The sequence below is a fragment of the Scyliorhinus canicula genome, chromosome 3 (assembly GCF_902713615.1).
Source record: "Scyliorhinus canicula chromosome 3, sScyCan1.1, whole genome shotgun sequence".
NCBI lineage: Eukaryota > Metazoa > Chordata > Chondrichthyes > Carcharhiniformes > Scyliorhinidae > Scyliorhinus > Scyliorhinus canicula.
The window spans coordinates 276,796,606-276,815,288 of record NC_052148.1 but is presented as its reverse complement, the minus strand read 5'-3'; the positions used below and the strand labels follow the sequence as shown (position 1 = coordinate 276,815,288).

Below are 18,683 nucleotides of genomic sequence, written 5' to 3'. Positions count from 1 at the left end.
GGTGGACAGTGTAGAGGATAGCTACAAGCTCCAGAATGATATAGATGGGTTGGTGGAGTGGGCGATACAGTGGCAGATGGGGTTTAACACAGAGAAGTGTGAGGTCAGCATTTGGGGAGGTCAAACCGTTGTAGGGAGTACACAATAAATGGGAATATACTCAGAGGGATAGATGAAGTGAGAGATCTTGGTGTACAGGTACACAGGTCCCTAAAGGCAGCAGTTCAAGTAGACAAGGTTGTAAAGAAAGCAAATGGAATGCTCTCCTTCATTGGCAGAGGTATAGAATATAAAAGTAAGGATATAATGTTGGATTTGTATAAAACACCGGAGAGGCCACAACTGGAATATTGTGCAGAGTTCTGGTCACCACATTACAGGAAGTAGATTATTGCCCTGGAGAGAGAGCAGAGGAGGGTTACAGGAATGTTGCCAGGATAGAAAAGTGTGGCTACGAGGAGAGATTGAGGTTGGGGTTATTTTCCTTGGAACAAAGAAGGCTGAGGGGTGTCTTAATTGAGGTGAACAAAATTCTGAGGGGAAGAGATCGAGTGGACAGGATGAAATTGTTTCCCTTGGTGGAGAATTCTAGAACCAGGGACATAGATTCAAGATAAGAGGCAGAAGGTGTAGAGGGGACATGAGGAAAAGCTTTAGGTGGGGGTTACAGGAATAGGGTGGGGGATTGGGGCTAGGTAGGCTGGCACGCTAGCTTAGTGGTTAGCACTGTTGCTTCACAGCGCCACGGTCCCAGGTTCGATTCCCGGCTTGGGTCACTGTCTGTGCGGAGTCTGCACGTTCTCCCCGTGTCTGCTCTGGTTTCCTCCGGGTGCTCCAGTTTCCTTCCACAAGTCCCAAAAGATGTGTTGTTAGGTGAATTGGACATTCTGAATTCTCCCTCTGTGTACCCGAACAGATACCGGAATAAGGCGATTCGGGGCTTTTCACAGTAACTTCATTACAGTGTTAATGTAACCTACTTGTGACAATAAAGATTATTGGGCAGCACGGTAGCATTGTGGATAGCACACTTGCTTCACAGCTCCAGGGTCCCAGGTTCGATTCCCGGTTTGGGTCACTGTCTGTGCGGAGTCTGCACATTCTCCCCGTGTCTGCGTGGGTTTCCTCCGGGTGCTCCGGTTTCCTCCCACAGTCCAAAGACGTACAGGTTAGGTGGATTGGCTATGCTAAATTACCCTTAGTGTCCAAAATCGATTAGGTGGGGGTTACGGGGATAGGGTGGAGGTGTGGGCTTGGGTAGGGTGCTCTTTCTAAGGGCCGGTGCAGACTCGATGGGCTGAATGGCCTCCTTCTGCACTGTAAAGTCTATGATTATTGTTATACATTCAAGATAAGAGGCAGAAGGTGTAGAGGGGACATGAGGAAGAACTTTTTCACGCAGAGGGTAGTGGGAGTCTGGAATTCTCTGTCCGAGTTGATGGTGGAGGCAGAGACCCTAAACTCTTTTAAAAAGTACCCATCCCATGGTCAGGCCTCGCTGGGACCATGCAACCCCCCCTCCCCCAGCCCATTGTCAGGCCTTGCTGGGACCATGCAACCCCCCCTCCCCCAGCCCATAGTCAGGCCTCGCTGGGACCATGCAACCCCCCTCCCCCAGCCCATAGTCAGGCCTCGCTGGGACCATGCAACCCCCCTCCCCCAGCCCATTGTCAGGCCTCGCTGGGACCATGCACTACCTCCTCTCTCTCCCTCAGCTGCAACGGCGCCTGGTTCCTGATTTTTAAAACCACAATTGGGCAGCACGGTAGTATATTGGTTAGCACAACTGCTTCACAGCTCCAGGGTCCCAGGTTCGATTCCCGGCTTGGGTCACTGTGTGGAGTCTGCACATCCTCCCCGTGTCTGCGTGGGTTTCCTCCGGGTGCTCCGGTTTCTTCCCACAGTCCAAAGATGTGCGGGTTAGGTGGATTGGCCATGCTAAGTTGCCCTTGGTGTCCAAAATTGCCCTTAGTGTTGGGTGGGGTTACTGAGTTATGGGGTAGGGTGGTGGTGTGGGCTTGGGTAGGGTGCTCTTTCCAAGGGCCGCTGCAGACTCGATGGGCAGAATGGCCCCTTCTATGAAATCTATGAAATAACAAATGAGCTTCGCTGTTGGTAATTCCTCCTCGCGGAGGCAGAGCATCGTCGGAGCCCCGGAGAATACCGGCTCGGGCTCTTTAATGATCTGCCAATGGCGTTTACTGTACATGCGCCGTACAATGCATTCATGCCGATGTCGAGGCACTGGAGCATGGAATTCCGTCAGGAACCCAGAGCACGGCGTTCCGTCAGGAACTCAGAGCATGGCGTTTTATGTTTTGGAAGGTCTAATGCAGGTAGTGAATATACAGTGAATGATAGAACTCTAAAGAGTATTGAAAGTCAGAGAGATCTAGGTGTACAGGTCTACAGGTCACTGAAAGGGGCAACACAGGTGGAGAAGGTAGTCAAGCAGGCATACGGCATGCTTGCCTTCATTGGCCGGGGCATTGAGTATACGAATTGGCAAGTCATGTTGCAGCTGTATAGAACCTTAGTTAGGCCACACTTGGAGTATAGTGTTCAATTCTGGTCTCCACACTACCAGAAGGACGTGGAGGCTTTAGAGAGGGTGCAGAAGTGATTTACCAGGATGTTGCCTGGTATGGAGGGCATTAGCTATGAGGAGTGGTTGAACAAACTCAGTTTGTTCTCACTGGAACGACGGAGGTTGAGGGGCGACCTGATAGAGTTCAACAAAATTATGAGGGGCATAGACAGAGTGGATAGTCAGAGGCTTTTTCCCAGGGTAGAGGGGTCAATTACGAGATGGTCATTGCCTGGCACTTGTGTGGCGTGAATGTTATTATTGAATGTGAATGATTTACCAAGACGTCCCAGTTTTGCTGCAGTGCATCTTGTCCGTGTCATGAAGGCACACACTTTTATTTAACTATTGAATCGTGTTGGGCAAATATGCTTCCTTTAAGTTAATACTGTAACAGGATATAGCGATTGAAATGTATATCTTAATTATAATGCTATTTATTTGATCAGGAGATTTACTCCACTACATTGCACTATGGATTTAGATTAGAGATCACCAGGCATTTTAACAAAGTGTGAGATTAATGTCCTTTACTGTAAATTGTTTATTTGACAGGAGTCATATCATCATCACTGGAGGGAAGGAAATCTCTCCTCCAGCGCCCGCTGTGATGTCTGTAAGAAGTCATGTAGCTCATCAGAAGTGTTATCAGGCATTAGGTGTGAATGGTGTGGGACAACAGTAAGTAAACAGATTGATCAGCAGAGGTGCCTGTTCTTAATGTGTCACAGATGATGTATACTGTAAACGTGTTGTATGCCTCTTGGAGTGAAGAGAGACTGTGGACGCTGATTGCTCATCCAGCCATGTTTGCATCATCTAGTCCAGGGGTGGGCAAACTACGGCCCGCGGGCCGCATGCGGCCCGCCAAAGGTCTTTATGCGGCCCACCAAGTCATTAAAAAAAAATTTTTTTTTTAAATTATTTTTTAAAATTTTTAAAAATTTTTTTTTAAGGTTAATGGGGGGGGGCTGTTGGGTTACTTACTGGTATAGGGTGGATACGTTGACTTGAGTAGGGTGATCATTGCTCGGCACAATATCGAGGGCCAAAGGGCCTGTTCTGTGCTGTACTGTTCTATGTTCTATATGAGGCGCCCAGAATCATAACCGGGTGAAGTAATTATTTTACTTAATATACTATGCGGCCCTTTAAAATTGTGAATTTCTGAATGTGGCCCTTGCACGGAAAAGTTTGCCCACCCCTGATCTAGTCACTCCTGTTAAAAATAAATGACATGCTTATAATCTGTAAATAATGAATGAATTCTCACTCTGATGTGTAAGTAATAAATTAATATTTCCAACCAGTTGATATGTGTGCCTGACTCTAACCTGTAAATAATGGATGAATCCTTCCAATCCTTTTAAATTGATGAATATTCCTGATCCTGACATGAAAAATATGATGAAATCTGAATAATTACTGAGTTCTCCAAACAGTAAATAATTACTGAATTATTCTCAGCTCGACCCATCAATAACCAATTAATTCTACTGACCTCAAATATTAACTTGGAGTAATCTTTAAAGGGTCAGAATTAAAAATTATTTTTGAATTTCTTCTTGATTTAGTCAATGAATTGATTTCCAACTGACCATTTCCTGCCGTTTTATTAACTGAATGTCATGACTGATTGTTTTTGAAGGACAAAAGCAATTTTATTTCCTCCGTCTGTGTGGCTCAACCGTTAGAGCAGAGATGGAGTTCAGTAACATGAACAGATTTGCAGTACATGGAACAACCTTCACCTTTTCAAAAACAAGTATTTTAGAGTCAGAGAGTTATAGAGTTTTAACAGCACTGCCCATCATGCCCATGCTGGCCAGCAAGCTCCTATTTACTCTCGTCCCATTACACAGCACTGGGTCCGTAGCCATGTAAGCTATGGCGTTTCAAGTGCTTATCTAAATACTTCTCAAATGTTCAGGGTTCCCGCCTCTACCACCCTTTCAGGCAGTGAGTTCCGGTTTTGCTTTCATTAATCTTTTTAAACTCAAGATGTAATTTTATTCTGTATAAAGATAAAGAAATGCCACCTTACTTCTCCAGGTTCATGCTGACTGCTACAGTAGCCTCACACCAGAATGCAATTTTGGCAGATTGCAGAATATGATTCTGCCTCCAAATTGTGTGCGTGTATATGCACACAATTTCAACAATTTCCAATGTTTTCGGATACTGGAAAATGCACAAATGGAACAAGGTAAGCAGGAGAAACCGTTGTATTTCTGTTGTGCCAGACAGGAGGGGGGGTCAGCACTGCTTTCCGCTTACCACCTGTTTGTAAACAGAAGGTGTTTTGAATTTGTTTTTAGAATAAGTGGCCTCCCAACCCCTCGGTTTTTGCGTCATCCAATGTTGCCAATAATCCCACATAAAACTCAGAGTTAGAATTAACTCACGTTAGTTTATTTTTACATATTCAAAACCTGCGGAAAGAAGTGTTTACAACTTCCCACTTTGCATCCACACAGAACAGGGAGGAAAGGGGGACCACAGAAAAGCTGAATATCGGTTTGTGTGAGTTCAGAGTCCAGTGAGGACGTGTAAACATTCGATGGTGGCTGGGCTGAGATCAGTGTTGTAAGATTCACTTTTTCAGGTGGCATTGATGCCGCAGGATGAAGTAGGCACCCAGAGATGGCAGTCGTTCTGTAGGTAATGCTGCGAAACTGGAACTCACTGCCTGAAAGAGTGGTAAAGGTGGGAACCCTCACAACATTTCAGAAATTAGATGGGCCAGTGGTCCAACCTGGGCAACGCTTGCTTCTATGTGGATGTTAGCAGACTGGCTGCACAGCTCAGAAAGATATTACAATTAAATCAAAGTAACTACAAAGACATGAGGGAGGAGCTGGCCACAGTTGATTGGAAGGAGAGCCTAGCAGGGAGGACAGTGGAACAGCAATGGTGGGAATTTGGGGGAATTATTTGGAAGGCACAACAAAAATTCATCCCAAGGAGGAGGAAACATGCTAAGGGGAGGACAAGGCAACCATGCTGACAAGGGATGTCAAGGACCAGCATAAAAGCAAAAGGAAAAACATACAAAGTGGCGAGGATTAGTGAGAAGCCAGAGGATTGGGAAGCCTTTAAAAGGGAGCAGAGAACAACTAAAAAATCAATAAGGGGGGGGAGAAGGTTAAATATGAGTGCAAGCTAGCTAGTAATATAAAGGAAGATAGCAAGAGTTTTTTCAATATATCAAAGGTAAGAGAGAGACAAAAATAGACATTGGACCACTGGAAAATGAGACTGGAGAAGTAGTAATAGGAAATAAAGAAATGGCAGAGGAACTGAATAGTCTTCACAGTGGGAGATACCAGTGCTTCAGGAGAATCACTAATGAGAAGGTTCTGGGGAAACGGAAAGGTCTGAAGGTGGATAAGTCACCTGGACCGATGGACTACACCCCAGGGTCCTAAAAGAGATAGCTGAGGAAATTGTGGAGGCATTGGTGGTGATCTTTCAGGAATCACTGGAGGCAGGAAGGGTCCCAGAGGACTGGAAGGTGGCTAATGTAACACCCCCTGTTTAAGAAGGGAGGGAGGCAGAAGACGGGAAATCATAGGCCGGTTAGCCTGACTTCGGTCATTGATAAGATTTTAGAATACATTATTAAGGATGAGTTTGCGGAGTACTTGGAAGTGCATGGTAAAATAGGACTGAGTCAGCACGGCTTTGTCAAGAGGAGGTCATGTCTGACAAATCTGTTGGAATTATTTGAGGAGGTAACAAGGAAGTTAGACAAAGGAGAACCAGTGGATTTGATCTATTTGGATTTCCAGAAGGCCTTTGAAAAGATGCCATGCAGGAGGCTGCTGAATAAGATAAGAAGGGCAAGGTACTGGGCTGGATAGAGGACTGGCAGAAGGCAGAGAGTGGGGATAAAGGAGTCTCAACAGAGGATGTTTTTCCTGTGTCTGTGAGATTTGTTTGCAGGACAGACAGTGCCTCAGTTATTATAGGTTGCAAGGAATGTGATTGGTGTTGAGGGTGTGGTGTTTGGGAAGGCTTTGTTTCAAAAGGGATTCTGCTGGCAAGGCTGGCTTTTCAAATGCAAATGAACGTAGACATAGAACATAGAACAATACAGCACAGTACAGGCTCTTTAGCCCATGGTGTGCCGACCATTTATCCTAATCTAAGATCAACCAAACCTACACCCCTTCAATTTACTGCTGTCCATGTGCCTGTCCAAGAGTTGCTTAAATGTCCCTAATGACTCTGACTCCACCACCTCTGCTGGCAGTGCATTCCACACACCCACCACTCTCTGTGTAAAGAACCTACCTCTGACATCTCCCCTTTACCTTCCTCCAATAACCTTAAAAATTATGTCCCCTCGTGACAGCCATTTCCACCCTGGGGAAAAGTCTCTGGCTATCCACTCTATCCATGCCTCTCGTCACCTTGTACACCTTTATCAAGTCACCTCTCTGCCTTCTTCGCTCCAGTGAGAAAAGTCCTAGCTTCCTCAACCTTTCTTCATAAGACATGCCCTCCAGTCCAGGCAGCATCCTGGTAAATCTCCACTGCACCCTCTCCAAAGCATCCACATCCTTCCTGTAATGAGCGACCAGAACTGGACACAATATTCCAAGTGTGGTCGAACTAGAGTTTTATAAAGCTGCAGCAAAACCTCGCGGCTCTTAAACTCAATCCCCCTGTTTATGAAAGCCAACACACCATACGCCTTCTTAACAACCCTATCAACCTGGGTGGCAACTTTGAGGGATCTATGTACGTGGACCCCAAGATCCCTCTGTTCCTCCACACTTCCAAGAATCCTGCCTTTAACCCTGTATTCAGCATTGAAATCTGACCTTACAAAATTAATCACTTCACATTTATCTAGGTTGAACTCCATCTGCCACTTCTCAGCCCAGCTCTGCATCCTGTCAGTGTCCTGTTGTAACCTGCAACAACCCTCAACACTATCTACAACTCCCCCAACCTTCATGTCATCGGCAAACTTTCTAACCCACCCTTCCACTTCCTCATCCAAGTCATTTATAAAAACCACAAAGAGCAGAGGTCCCAGAACAGATCCTTGCGGGACACCACTGGTCACCGACCTCCAGGCGGAATACTTTCCATCCACTACCGCTTGCTGACTTCTTTCAGTCAGCCAATTCTGTATCCAGACAATCAAATTTCCCTTTATTCTGTGCCCCTAAATTTCTGAATGAGCCTGCCATGGGGAACCTTATCAAATGCCTTACTGAAATCCATATACACCACATCCACTGCCCGACCTTCATCAATGTGTCTCGTCACATCCTCAAAGAATTCAATGAGGCTTGTGAGGCATGACCTGCCCCTCACAAAGCCATGCTGACTTTAATCAAACTATGTTAGGGGCAGCACGGTAGCATGGTGGTTAGCATCAATGCTTCACAGCTCCAGGGTCCCAGGTTCGATTCCCGGCTGGGTCACTGTCTGTGTGGAGTCTGCACGTCCTCCCCGTGTGTGCGTGGATTTCCTCCGGGTGCTCCGGTTTCCTCCCACAGTCCAAAGATGTGCGGGTTAGGTGGATTGGCCATGCTAAGTTGCCCGTAGTGTAAGGTTAATGGGGGGATTGTTGAGTTACGGGTATAGGGTGGATACGTGGGTTTGAGTAGGGTGATCATTGCTCGGCACAACATCGAGGGCCGAAGGGCCTGTTCTGTGCTGTACTGTTCTATGTTATATGTTTTTCTAAATAATCCTAAATCCTATCTCTCAGAATCCTTTCCAATATTTTGCTCACCACAGACGTAAGACTGATGGGTCTGTAATTCCCAGGGATTTCCCTATTCCCTTTCTTGAACAGGGAACAACATTCTCCTCCCCCCCCCAATCATCCGGTACTACTTCAGTGGAGAGTGAGGATGCAAAGATCATCGCCAGTGGCGCAGCAATCTCCTACCTCGCTTACCGTAGTAACCTTGGGAATATCCCGTCAGGTCCAGGGATCCTGATGATTTTCAAAATTTCCAGCATATCCTCCTTCTTAATATCAACCTGTTCGAGTCTATTACATGGGTTCGGGGATTGAATCCACGCTGTTGGCCCCACTCTGCATCACCACCCAGCCCCCCAGCCCGGTACGGGGATTGAACCCACGCTGCTGCCTCGCTCTGCATCACCACCCAGCCCCCCCAGCCCGGTACGGGGATTGAACCCACGCTGCTGCCTCGCTCTGCATCACTAACCAGCCCCCCAGCCCGGTACGGGGATTGAATCCACGCTGCTGCCTCGCTCTGCATCACCACCCAGCCCCCCACGGGGATTGAACCCACGCTGCTGCCTTGCTCTGCATCACTATCCAGCCCCCCAGCCCGGTACGGGGATTGAACCCACGCTGCTGCCTCGCTCTGCATCACCCCCCAGCCCTGCCAGCCCGGTACGGGGATTGAACCCACGCTGCTGCCTCGCTCTGCATCACCACCCAGCCCCCCAGCCCGGTACGGGGATTGAACCCACGCTGCTGCCTCGCTCTGCATCACCACCCAGCCCCCCAGCCCGGTACGGGGATTGAACCCACGCTGCTGCCTCGCTCTGCATCACCACCCAGCCCCCCCAGCCCGGTACGGGGATTGAACCCATGCTGCTGCCTCGCTCTGCATCACTAACCAGCCCCCCAGCCCGGTACGGGGATTGAACCCACGCTGCTGCCTCGCTCTGCATCACTAACCAGCGCCCAGCCCGGTACGGGGATTGAACCCACGCTGCTGCCTCGCTCTGCATCACCACCCAGCCCCCCACAGGGATTGAACCCACGCTGCTGCCTCGCTCTGCATCACTATCCAGCCCCCCAGCCCGGTACGGGGATTGAACCCACGCTGCTGCCTCGCTCTGCATCACTATCCAGCCCCCCAGCCCGGTACGGGGATTGAACCCACGCTGCTGCCTCGCTCTGCATCACTAACCAGCCCCCCAGCCCGGTACGGGGATTGAACCCACGCTGCTGCCTCGCTCTGCATCACTAACCAGCGCCCAGCCCGGTACGGGGATTGAACCCACGCTGCTGCCTCGCTCTGCATCACCACCCAGCCCCCCACAGGGATTGAACCCACGCTGCTGCCTCGCTCTGCATCACTATCCAGCCCCCCAGCCCGGTACGGGGATTGAACCCACGCTGCTGCCTCGCTCTGCATCACTATCCAGCCCCCCAGCCCGGTACGGGGATTGAACCCACGCTGCTGCCTCGCTCTGCATCACTAACCAGCCCCCCAGCCCGGTACGGGGATTGAACCCACGCTGCTGCCTCGCTCTGCATCACCATGCAGCCCGGTACGGGGATTGAACTCACGCTGCTGCCTCGCTCTGCATCACCACCCAGCCCCCCACGGGGATTGAACCCACGCTGCTGCCTTGCTCTGCATCACTATCCAGCCCCCCAGCCCGGTACGGGGATTGAACCCACGCTGCTGCCTCGCTCTGCATCACTATCCAGCCCCCCAGCCCGGTACGGGGATTGAACCCACGCTGCTGCCTCGCTCTGCATCACTATCCAGCCCCCCAGCCCGGTACGGGGATTGAACCCACGCTGCTGCCTCGCTCTGCATCACTAACCAGCCCCCCAGCCCGGTACGGGGATTGAACCCACGCTGCTGCCTCGCTCTGCATCACCCCCCAGCCCTGCCAGCCCGGTACGGGGATTGAACCCACGCTGCTGCCTCGCTCTGCATCACCACCCAGCCCCCCAGCCCGGTACGGGGATTGAACCCACGCTGCTGCCTCGCTCTGCATCACCACCCAGCCCCCCAGCCCGGTACGGGGATTGAACCCACGCTGCTGCCTCGCTCTGCATCACCACCCAGCCCCCCCAGCCCGGTACGGGGATTGAACCCATGCTGCTGCCTCGCTCTGCATCACTAACCAGCCCCCCAGCCCGGTACGGGGATTGAACCCACGCTGCTGCCTCGCTCTGCATCACTAACCAGCGCCCAGCCCGGTACGGGGATTGAACCCATGCTGCTGCCTCGCTCTGCATCACCACCCAGCCCCCCACAGGGATTGAACCCACGCTGCTGCCTCGCTCTGCATCACTATCCAGCCCCCCAGCCCGGTACGGGGATTGAACCCACGCTGCTGCCTTGCTCTGCATCACTATCCAGCCCCCCAGCCCGGTACGGGGATTGAACCCACGCTGCTGCCTCGCTCTGCATCACTAACCAGCCCCCCAGCCCGGTACGGGGATTGAACCCACGCTGCTGCCTCGCTCTGCATCACCATGCAGCCCGGTACGGGGATTGAACTCACGCTGCTGCCTCGCTCTGCATCACCACCCAGCCCCCCACGGGGATTGAACCCACGCTGCTGCCTTGCTCTGCATCACTATCCAGCCCCCCAGCCCGGTACGGGGATTGAACCCACGCTGCTGCCTCGCTCTGCATCACCCCCCAGCCCTGCCAGCCCGGTACGGGGATTGAACCCACGCTGCTGCCTCGCTCTGCATCACTATCCAGCCACCCAGCCCGGTACGGGGATTGAACCCACGCTGCTGCCTCGCTCTGCATCACCACCCAGCCCCCCAGCCCGGTACGGGGATTGAACCCACGCTGCTGCCTCGCTCTGCATCACTAACCAGCCCCCCAGCCCGGTACGGGGATTGAACCCACGCTGCTGCCTCGCCCCCAGCCAACTCTGCTAACCCTGCCCCTATATTAGCTATTGGAATAAACACTGGTAATATGTTGCTGGATGGCAATTCCTGCTTGGCCTTTTTTGAAAATGCCTAAATTTGTTTTCGCATCCTTGAGTTTCATTTGCAGCAAGGTTGAATAATTGAAGTTTAAAACCAAGATCACTTGGTAAAGGTCTCAAGTGTTGCCTTAAAGAAGCTGAAACACTGCCAGAATAGTGGAGTTGGTCATCATTGGGCGATAAAGAGATTTCTCATTTTGATTTACAAAGCTGTTTCTCCTGGGTTTTACGCTCCAGTTATATTATTCTGAATCAGCAGCTTTTGGTAACATTTACAGATATAATTGTGATTTAGTGCCTAATTAATTATTCCAGTTCTTTATTTAAGCATTTCTATTTTCATTTTAAAAAACAGACAATGAAAAAAATAAATTTCATAAACTAATCTAAGTTGAGTTAAGTGGCCAAAGTTTCTTTAGCACAGCGGGCTGGTTTGTAATACAGAACAAGGCCAGCAGCGCGGGTTCAATTTCCGTACCGGCCTCCCCAAACAGGTGCCGGAATGTGGCGACTAGGGGCTTTTCACAGTAACTTCATTGAAGCCTACTCGTGACAATAAGCGATTATTATTATTATTTTATTATATGTCAGAAAATAAATGGATCTGTGCAGTAGTGTTGCTAATCCTGACACTGAGGTCCCAGTACTTGTTGGAGGTCTCGAGGACAGCTGGTGTGTGGCCATGTGTGGGCGTACGTGCGTATATATGTGACCATCCTGTGAGTGGGACCATGTGGAGGGAGGGAGGGAGTTTATGTACAATGCAGTATTTCCACGGTAACTGCAGTATAAAACCTGCGGCTGATGTGACTATCTTTCCATAGTTGCTAATTATGGTGATGATGAAAATGGCGATACTGGGAATTATGCATCATATAAAGATACGCAGTCTGCTTCCACAACCGATTCAGGTAAGTGACTTTACTACAGTTTCTGATGAAGAGCTATCCAGACTGGAAATGCTCGCACTGTTCTCTCTCTCCACAGGTGCTGTCAGACCGGTTAGGATTTTTTTGCATTTTCTGTTTTTGTTTAAGATTCCGGCATCTGCACTAATTTGCTTTTATCTTTCATTTCTTCTGGCCACATTTGTTGAGGAATATATTTGAATCTTTAATTAAAACGTTCATAAAATCAGACACATTGCTAAATCTTTGACTTCACTTTTTATGACATTGCTTGGGATCACCCTATTCAACTCAAAATGATGGCGTAAGAAAATTCGGGAATAGAACATAGAGTGCAGAAGGAGGCCATTCGGCCCATCGAGTCTGTACTGACCCACCTAAGCCCTCACTTCCACCCTATCCCCGTAACCCAATAAACCCACCTAACATTTTTGGACACTAACAGCAATTTTATCATGGCCAATCCATCTAACCGCACATCTTTGGACTGTGGGAGGAAACCGGAGCACTCGGAGGAAACCCACGCAGACACGGGGAGAACATGCAGACTCTGCACAGCCAGTGACCCAGCCGGGAATCGAACCTGGGACCCTGGCACTGTGAAGTCACAGTGCTAGCCACTTGTGCTGCCCGACAGTGGAGCACAGAATGAAGAGCACGATTCAACAAAAAACTTCAATGTCCAGTTTGGGGCGTATTTAGTGGGTGTTACTCCATGCCTGCAGTGTGAGAAAGACCCCGCTATTCAATGGAAGTTTGCTGAGTTTTTCTGGCCTCAGCGAGGAAGGATGCAGTGTCACTCGCCAGTGCAGATCGGGCGCCATTTTTAAAGGCAGCTGCAATGTTTCGACCCACAGCCTCCGGACTCCTCACTTCACTCAACCTACCTCCACACCTCCATATACACCACATCCACACCTTCATCAATGTGTTACATCCTCAAAGAATTCGATGAGGCTTATGAGGCATGACCTGCCCCTCACGAAGCCGTGCTAACTATCTTTAATCAAACTATGTTTTTCCAAATAATCATAAATCCTATCTCTCAGAATCCTTTCCAATATTTTGCTCACCACAGACGTAAGACTGACTGGTCTGTAATTCCCAGGGATTTCCCTATTCCCTTTCTTGAACAGGGGAACAACATTCGCCTCCCTCCAATCATCCGGTACTACTCCAGTGGAGTGTGAGGACGCAAAGATCATCGCCAACGGCTCAGCAATCTCCTCCCTCACTTCCTGTAGTAACCTTGGGAATATCCCGTCAGGCCCAGGGGACTTATCTATCATGTTGCTTTTCAAAATTTCCAGCACATCCTCTTCTTAATATCAACCTGTTTGAGTCTATTAACCTGGTTCATGCTGTTCCCATGAGCAACAAAGTCCCTCTCTAGTGAGTACTGAAGCAAAATATTCATTTTGGGCCTATCTCCTCAGACTTTCGGCACAAGTTCCTTCCACTATCCCTGATCGGCCCGACTCTCACTCTAATCGTCCTCTTATTTCTCACACAAGTGTTGAACGCCTTGGGGTTTTCCCTAATCCTTCCCACCAGGGCTTTTTCATGCCCCCTTCTAGCTCTCCCAAGTCCATGTTTGAGTTCCTTCCTAGCTACCTTGTAACCCTCTAGAGCTGCGTCAGATCCTTGCTTCCTCAATCTTACATAAGCTTCCTTCTTCCTCTTGACTAGATGCTCCACTTCTCTTGTCATTCAAGGCTCCTTCACCTTACCATTCCTTCCTTGTCTCAGTGGGACAGAACTATCCAGCACTCGCAGCAAGTGCTCCTTAAACAACCCCCACATTACTATTGTGCATTTCCCTGAGAACATCTGTTCCTAATTTATGCAACTCTGCTCCTGTCTAATAGCAGTATAATTTCCCCTCTCCCAATTAAATACCTTCCCACACTATCTGTTCCTATCCCTCTCCATGACTATAGTAAAGGTCAAGGAGTTGTGGTCACTATCACCGAAATGCTCTCCCACCGAGATATCTGACACCTGGCCTGGTTCGTTGCCGAGCACCAAGTCCAACATGGCCTCCCCCATAGTCGGCCTATCTACATATTGAGTCAGGAATCCTTCCTGTACACACCTGACAAAATCTGCTCCATCCAAACCATTTGCACTAAGGAGGTTCCAGTCAATATTAGGGAAGTTAAAGTAACCCATGACAACAACTCTGTTACTTCTGCACTTTTCCAAGATCTGCCGCCCAATCTGTTCCTCCATCTCTCTGCTGCTATTCGGGGGTTTGTAGAAAACTCCCAATAAAGTGACTGCTCCTTTCTTGTTTCTGACTTCCACCCATACTGACTCAGTCGACAAACCCTCCTCAACTACTTTTCTGCAGCTGTGCTGCACTCCCTAATTAACAGTGTCACTCCCCCTCCTCTTTTATCTCCCTTCCTATTGTGAAGCACAATCGCTTCACAGCTCCAGGGTCCCAGGTTCGATTCCGGCTTGGGTCACTGTCTGTGCGGAGTCTGCACATCCTCCCCGTGTGTGCGTGGGTTTCCTCCGGGTGCTCCGGTTTCCTCCCACAGTCCAAAGATGTGCAGGTTAGGTGGATTGGCCACGCTAAATTGCCCTTAGTGTCCAAAAATTGCCCTTAGTGTTGGGTGGGGTTACCGGGTTATGGGGATAGGGTGGAGGTGTTGACCTTGGGTAGGATGCTCTTTCCAAGAGCCGGTGCAGACTCGATGGGTCGAATGGCCTCCTTCTGCACTGTAAATTCTATGTTCTATTCTTAAAACATCTAAACCCCGGAACATCTAACAACCATTCCTGCCCCTGTGAAATCCATGTCTCCGTAATGGCCACAACATCGCAGTTCCAAGTACTGATCCATGCTCTAAGTTCATCTCCCTTATTCCTGACACTCCTTGCATTGAAACAGACACACTTTAATCCATTCCACTGACTGCAACTTTGTCCTACCAACTGTCTATCCTTCCTCACAGACCTGCTACATACTATTTCTGCCTGTTCAACAGCTACCCTATCCTCTGATCCATAGCTCTGGTTCCCATCCCCCTGCCAAACTAGTTTAAACCCTCCCGAAGAGCTTGAGCAAACCTCCCACCCAGGATATTGGTGACCCTCCAGTTTGGGTGCAATCCGTCCTTCATGTCCAGGTCCCACCTTCCCCAGAAGATATCCCAATGATCCACATATCTGAAGCCTTCCCTCCTGCACCAGCCCTGTAGCCAAGTGTTCAGCTACACTCGCTCTCTGTTCCTTGCCTCATTTGCACGTGGCACCGGTAGCAATCCTGAGATCACTATTCTGCCTGTCCTGCTCTTTAGCTTCCAACCTAACTCCCTAAAATCAATTTTTAGATCCTCATCCCTTTTCTTAGCTATGTCGTTGGTGCCTATGTGCACCACGACTTCTGGTTGCTCCCCCTCCCCCTTAAGAATCCTGTAGACTCGATCCGAGACATCCCTGGCACCCGGGAGGCAACATACCTTTCGGGAGTCTCGTTCCTGACCACAGAATCTCCTAACCGTCCCCCTAACCATTGACTCTCCTATCACTATCGCTTTTCTATTCTCCCCCCTTCCCTTCTGAGCCCCAGAGCCAGACTCACTGCCAGAGACCTGGCCGTTAGGGCCTTCCCCCGGTAGGTCATCCCCCCCAACAGCATCCAAAACGGTATACTTGTTTTGAAGGGGAACGGCCACATGAGGGTTCCCTGCACTGTCTGCCCGTTTGTTTTCCTTCCCCTGACTGTAACCCAGCTACCCTTGTCCTGCACCTTGGGCGTGGCTACCTCCCTGTAACTCCTCTCCATCACCCCCTCTGCCTCCGGATGATCTGAAGTTCATCCAGCTCCAGCTTCCTAATGCCGTCTCCCAAGGAGCTGGAGTTGGGTGCACTTCCCGCAGGTGTAGTCAGCGGGGACACCACTGGTATCCCTCACCACCCACATCCTACAGGAGGAGTATGCAACTGCCCTAGCCTCCATGCCCATTGATCTGAATTCTCAAAGAGATTTATTTGAAAGGAAAAACAAATTAAACACCCGTTAGGCCTTTTAAAAAAAACAATATGCTGCTACGCTCTCAAGTGAACCCTCTAAAATTGGTGATTCTGCTAAATGATACAATGATAGCTTGCTATCCCCAGACAACAAACAAAAACAAACAACCCTTACCTTACAGAATATAGCTGCACTGTGAACCAACTGGAACTCCTCCCTCCGACTCCCAGTCAGCTTCACACTCTGTAAACTCCCAGCTCCCCTCTCGCTCTTTGAGGAAATGTATGAAATGAAAGGAGCACCTCGCTCCCTCCTCGCCTCGCTCCCTCCTCGCCTCGCTCCCTCCTCGCCTCGCTCCCTCCTCGCCTCGCTCCCTCCTCGCCTCGCTCCCTCCTCGCCTCGCTCCCTCCTCGCCTCGCTCCCTCCTCGCCTCGCTCCCTCCTCGCCTCGCTCCCTCCTCGCCTCGCTCCCTCCTCGCCTCGCTCCCTCCTCGCCTCAGTCACCAACTCTCACTTTAGCAGTCTAATACAACACAAAGTCAGCACTGTAAGCTGGCTCACCTTTATACTGTCTGACTCTAGCCTCTGAAAACTAGCTTAATCCAATTAACTAAGTAACAAGCTGCAGCTGCAAGTACAGCCTGAGAAACTCTGTTTAAAGCTGGTTTAACACTCACCTTCTTCTAACCCAAACAGCAACTTTTAAGTTAATTTACTAAATAAAAGAAAGACTAGACTTTAGATAAAAATGAATCCTTAATATCCCTCAATCACTAAACTCTCACTTTAGCACTCTAATGCAACCCAGTCAGCACTCCAGTGCAAACTAAGATATAGATCGTAAGTTTAGGTTTGTCCTTGCGCTTAAGAATTGTTTAACTGTTAATTGTAAAGCTATGTCTTTGATGTTAATGTGGTTAATTGTGTGTTTAAATTAAACTTTGTTTTAACATAAAAGATATCTATTGGTCAGTGTTATTACTCCAAGGGTGAGGCATCCTTTTCTCAGTTTCACAAACTAAAACAAATTGTTTGGGATTCTCGTCCGGTATCCTAACAAATGTTGGGGTCTGGTTCGGTATCCTGACAGCAACATTCTCAAAAAAACTCCCAACAGGTTCATCAAACATGATTTTGTATTTCTAAATCTATGTTGACAATGACCAATCAGATCATTGTTATTCTAGTGTCCATTTATCAGATCCTTTAAAATGGATTCTCGCATTTCCCTTCCGACCGATCTAAGGCCAACAGGTCAGTAGTTCCCTGTTTTCTCTCTCCGTCTCTTTTTAATAGTGGGGTGACGTCTCCAGCCTTCCAATCTGGAGGAAACATTCCAGAATCTATAGAATTTTGGAAGATGATAACCGATTACATCTATTATCTCCAAAACTATCAGCAGTCAGGGATGTAGAATATCCGGTTTCTGGGACTTACAGTCCCATTATCATCTCCAACACAGCCTTCTTAGCAATCTTCAATTCCTCACTCTGCATGGTCCCCTTGACCTCTAATTCTGGGGGATTTCTCCACCATTTCTGTATTCCCCATTATAAATTCTCCTGATTCTGCCTGCAATAAACTCGCGTTTATCTGAGCTAAACATTCTTTTTTACATAAGTATAGGAACTTTTGTAGTCGGTTTTTGTGTTTTTTGCTAGTTTATATTCCTATTCTAGTCTCTCTTTATCAGTTTCTTGATCCTCCTTTGGTGTATTCTAAATACTACCAACCCTCATGTTTATTACTATTTAGGCCTTTTCGTTTATTTTATTCAATTTATACAATCTTTAACTTTTTTTATTAGTCACGGTTGATTAATTTTCCATGGATTTTTGTGCCTTGAAGGAATGTATTAAACTATGTAATAATTCTTTAAAGAATATCTATTGTTTCCGTACCAACCTACCTTTTAATGTATTTTTCCAATTCACTGCAGCCGATTTTCCATCATACTTTCTTCATTTCCTTTGCTTAAATTTAACACCTTGGCTTCAGATTGAAAGTCGTCGCTTTCAAACATGATATGGAATTCTATCATATAATGGTCACCTGTCCCTGAAGGTTCTTTTACAACAGGATTATGTGTTTTGCCCTTTTTTGTCCCAGAATACTAGCTCTAAAATAGCCTGTCCTCCAGTCAGTTCCTCCAGGAAATCAGCCCTAACACACTGCAGAAACCTGTCCTCCTCAGCATTCCTAGTTATTAGGTTGACCCAGATTATATGCAGATTGAAGTCACCCATGATTACTGCATTACCCATAAACTGGCTGGAGTTTAGAAGGATGAGAGGGGATCTGATCGAGGTGTGTAAAATACTAAAAGGGATTGATAAAGTAAACGTAGACCAATTGTTCCCCCTTGTGGGGCAATCTGGAACGATGGGTCACAGATATAGGCCGAGAGGCGGTAAATTTAGAACTGAGATGAGGAGGAACTACTTCTCGCAGAGGGTGGTGAATTTGTGGAACTCGTACCCCACAGTGCTGTGGAATGTCAGGCAATA

At 48.5% G+C, this 18,683-nt stretch overlaps 1 protein-coding gene across 1 annotated transcript in view; it reads left to right on the top strand.

The window, feature by feature from the left end:
- LOC119963580 (diacylglycerol kinase theta) overlaps nucleotides 1-18,683 on the top strand; it is a 199,813-nt gene that overhangs the window by 13,594 nt on the left and 167,536 nt on the right. Inside the window, exons 4-6 of the mRNA XM_038792910.1 lie at nucleotides 3,143-3,268; nucleotides 4,640-4,793; nucleotides 12,109-12,195. Of these exons, the coding sequence (XP_038648838.1) occupies nucleotides 3,143-3,268; nucleotides 4,640-4,793; nucleotides 12,109-12,195 (367 nt within the window). The remainder of the gene's footprint in view (nucleotides 1-3,142; nucleotides 3,269-4,639; nucleotides 4,794-12,108; nucleotides 12,196-18,683) is intronic.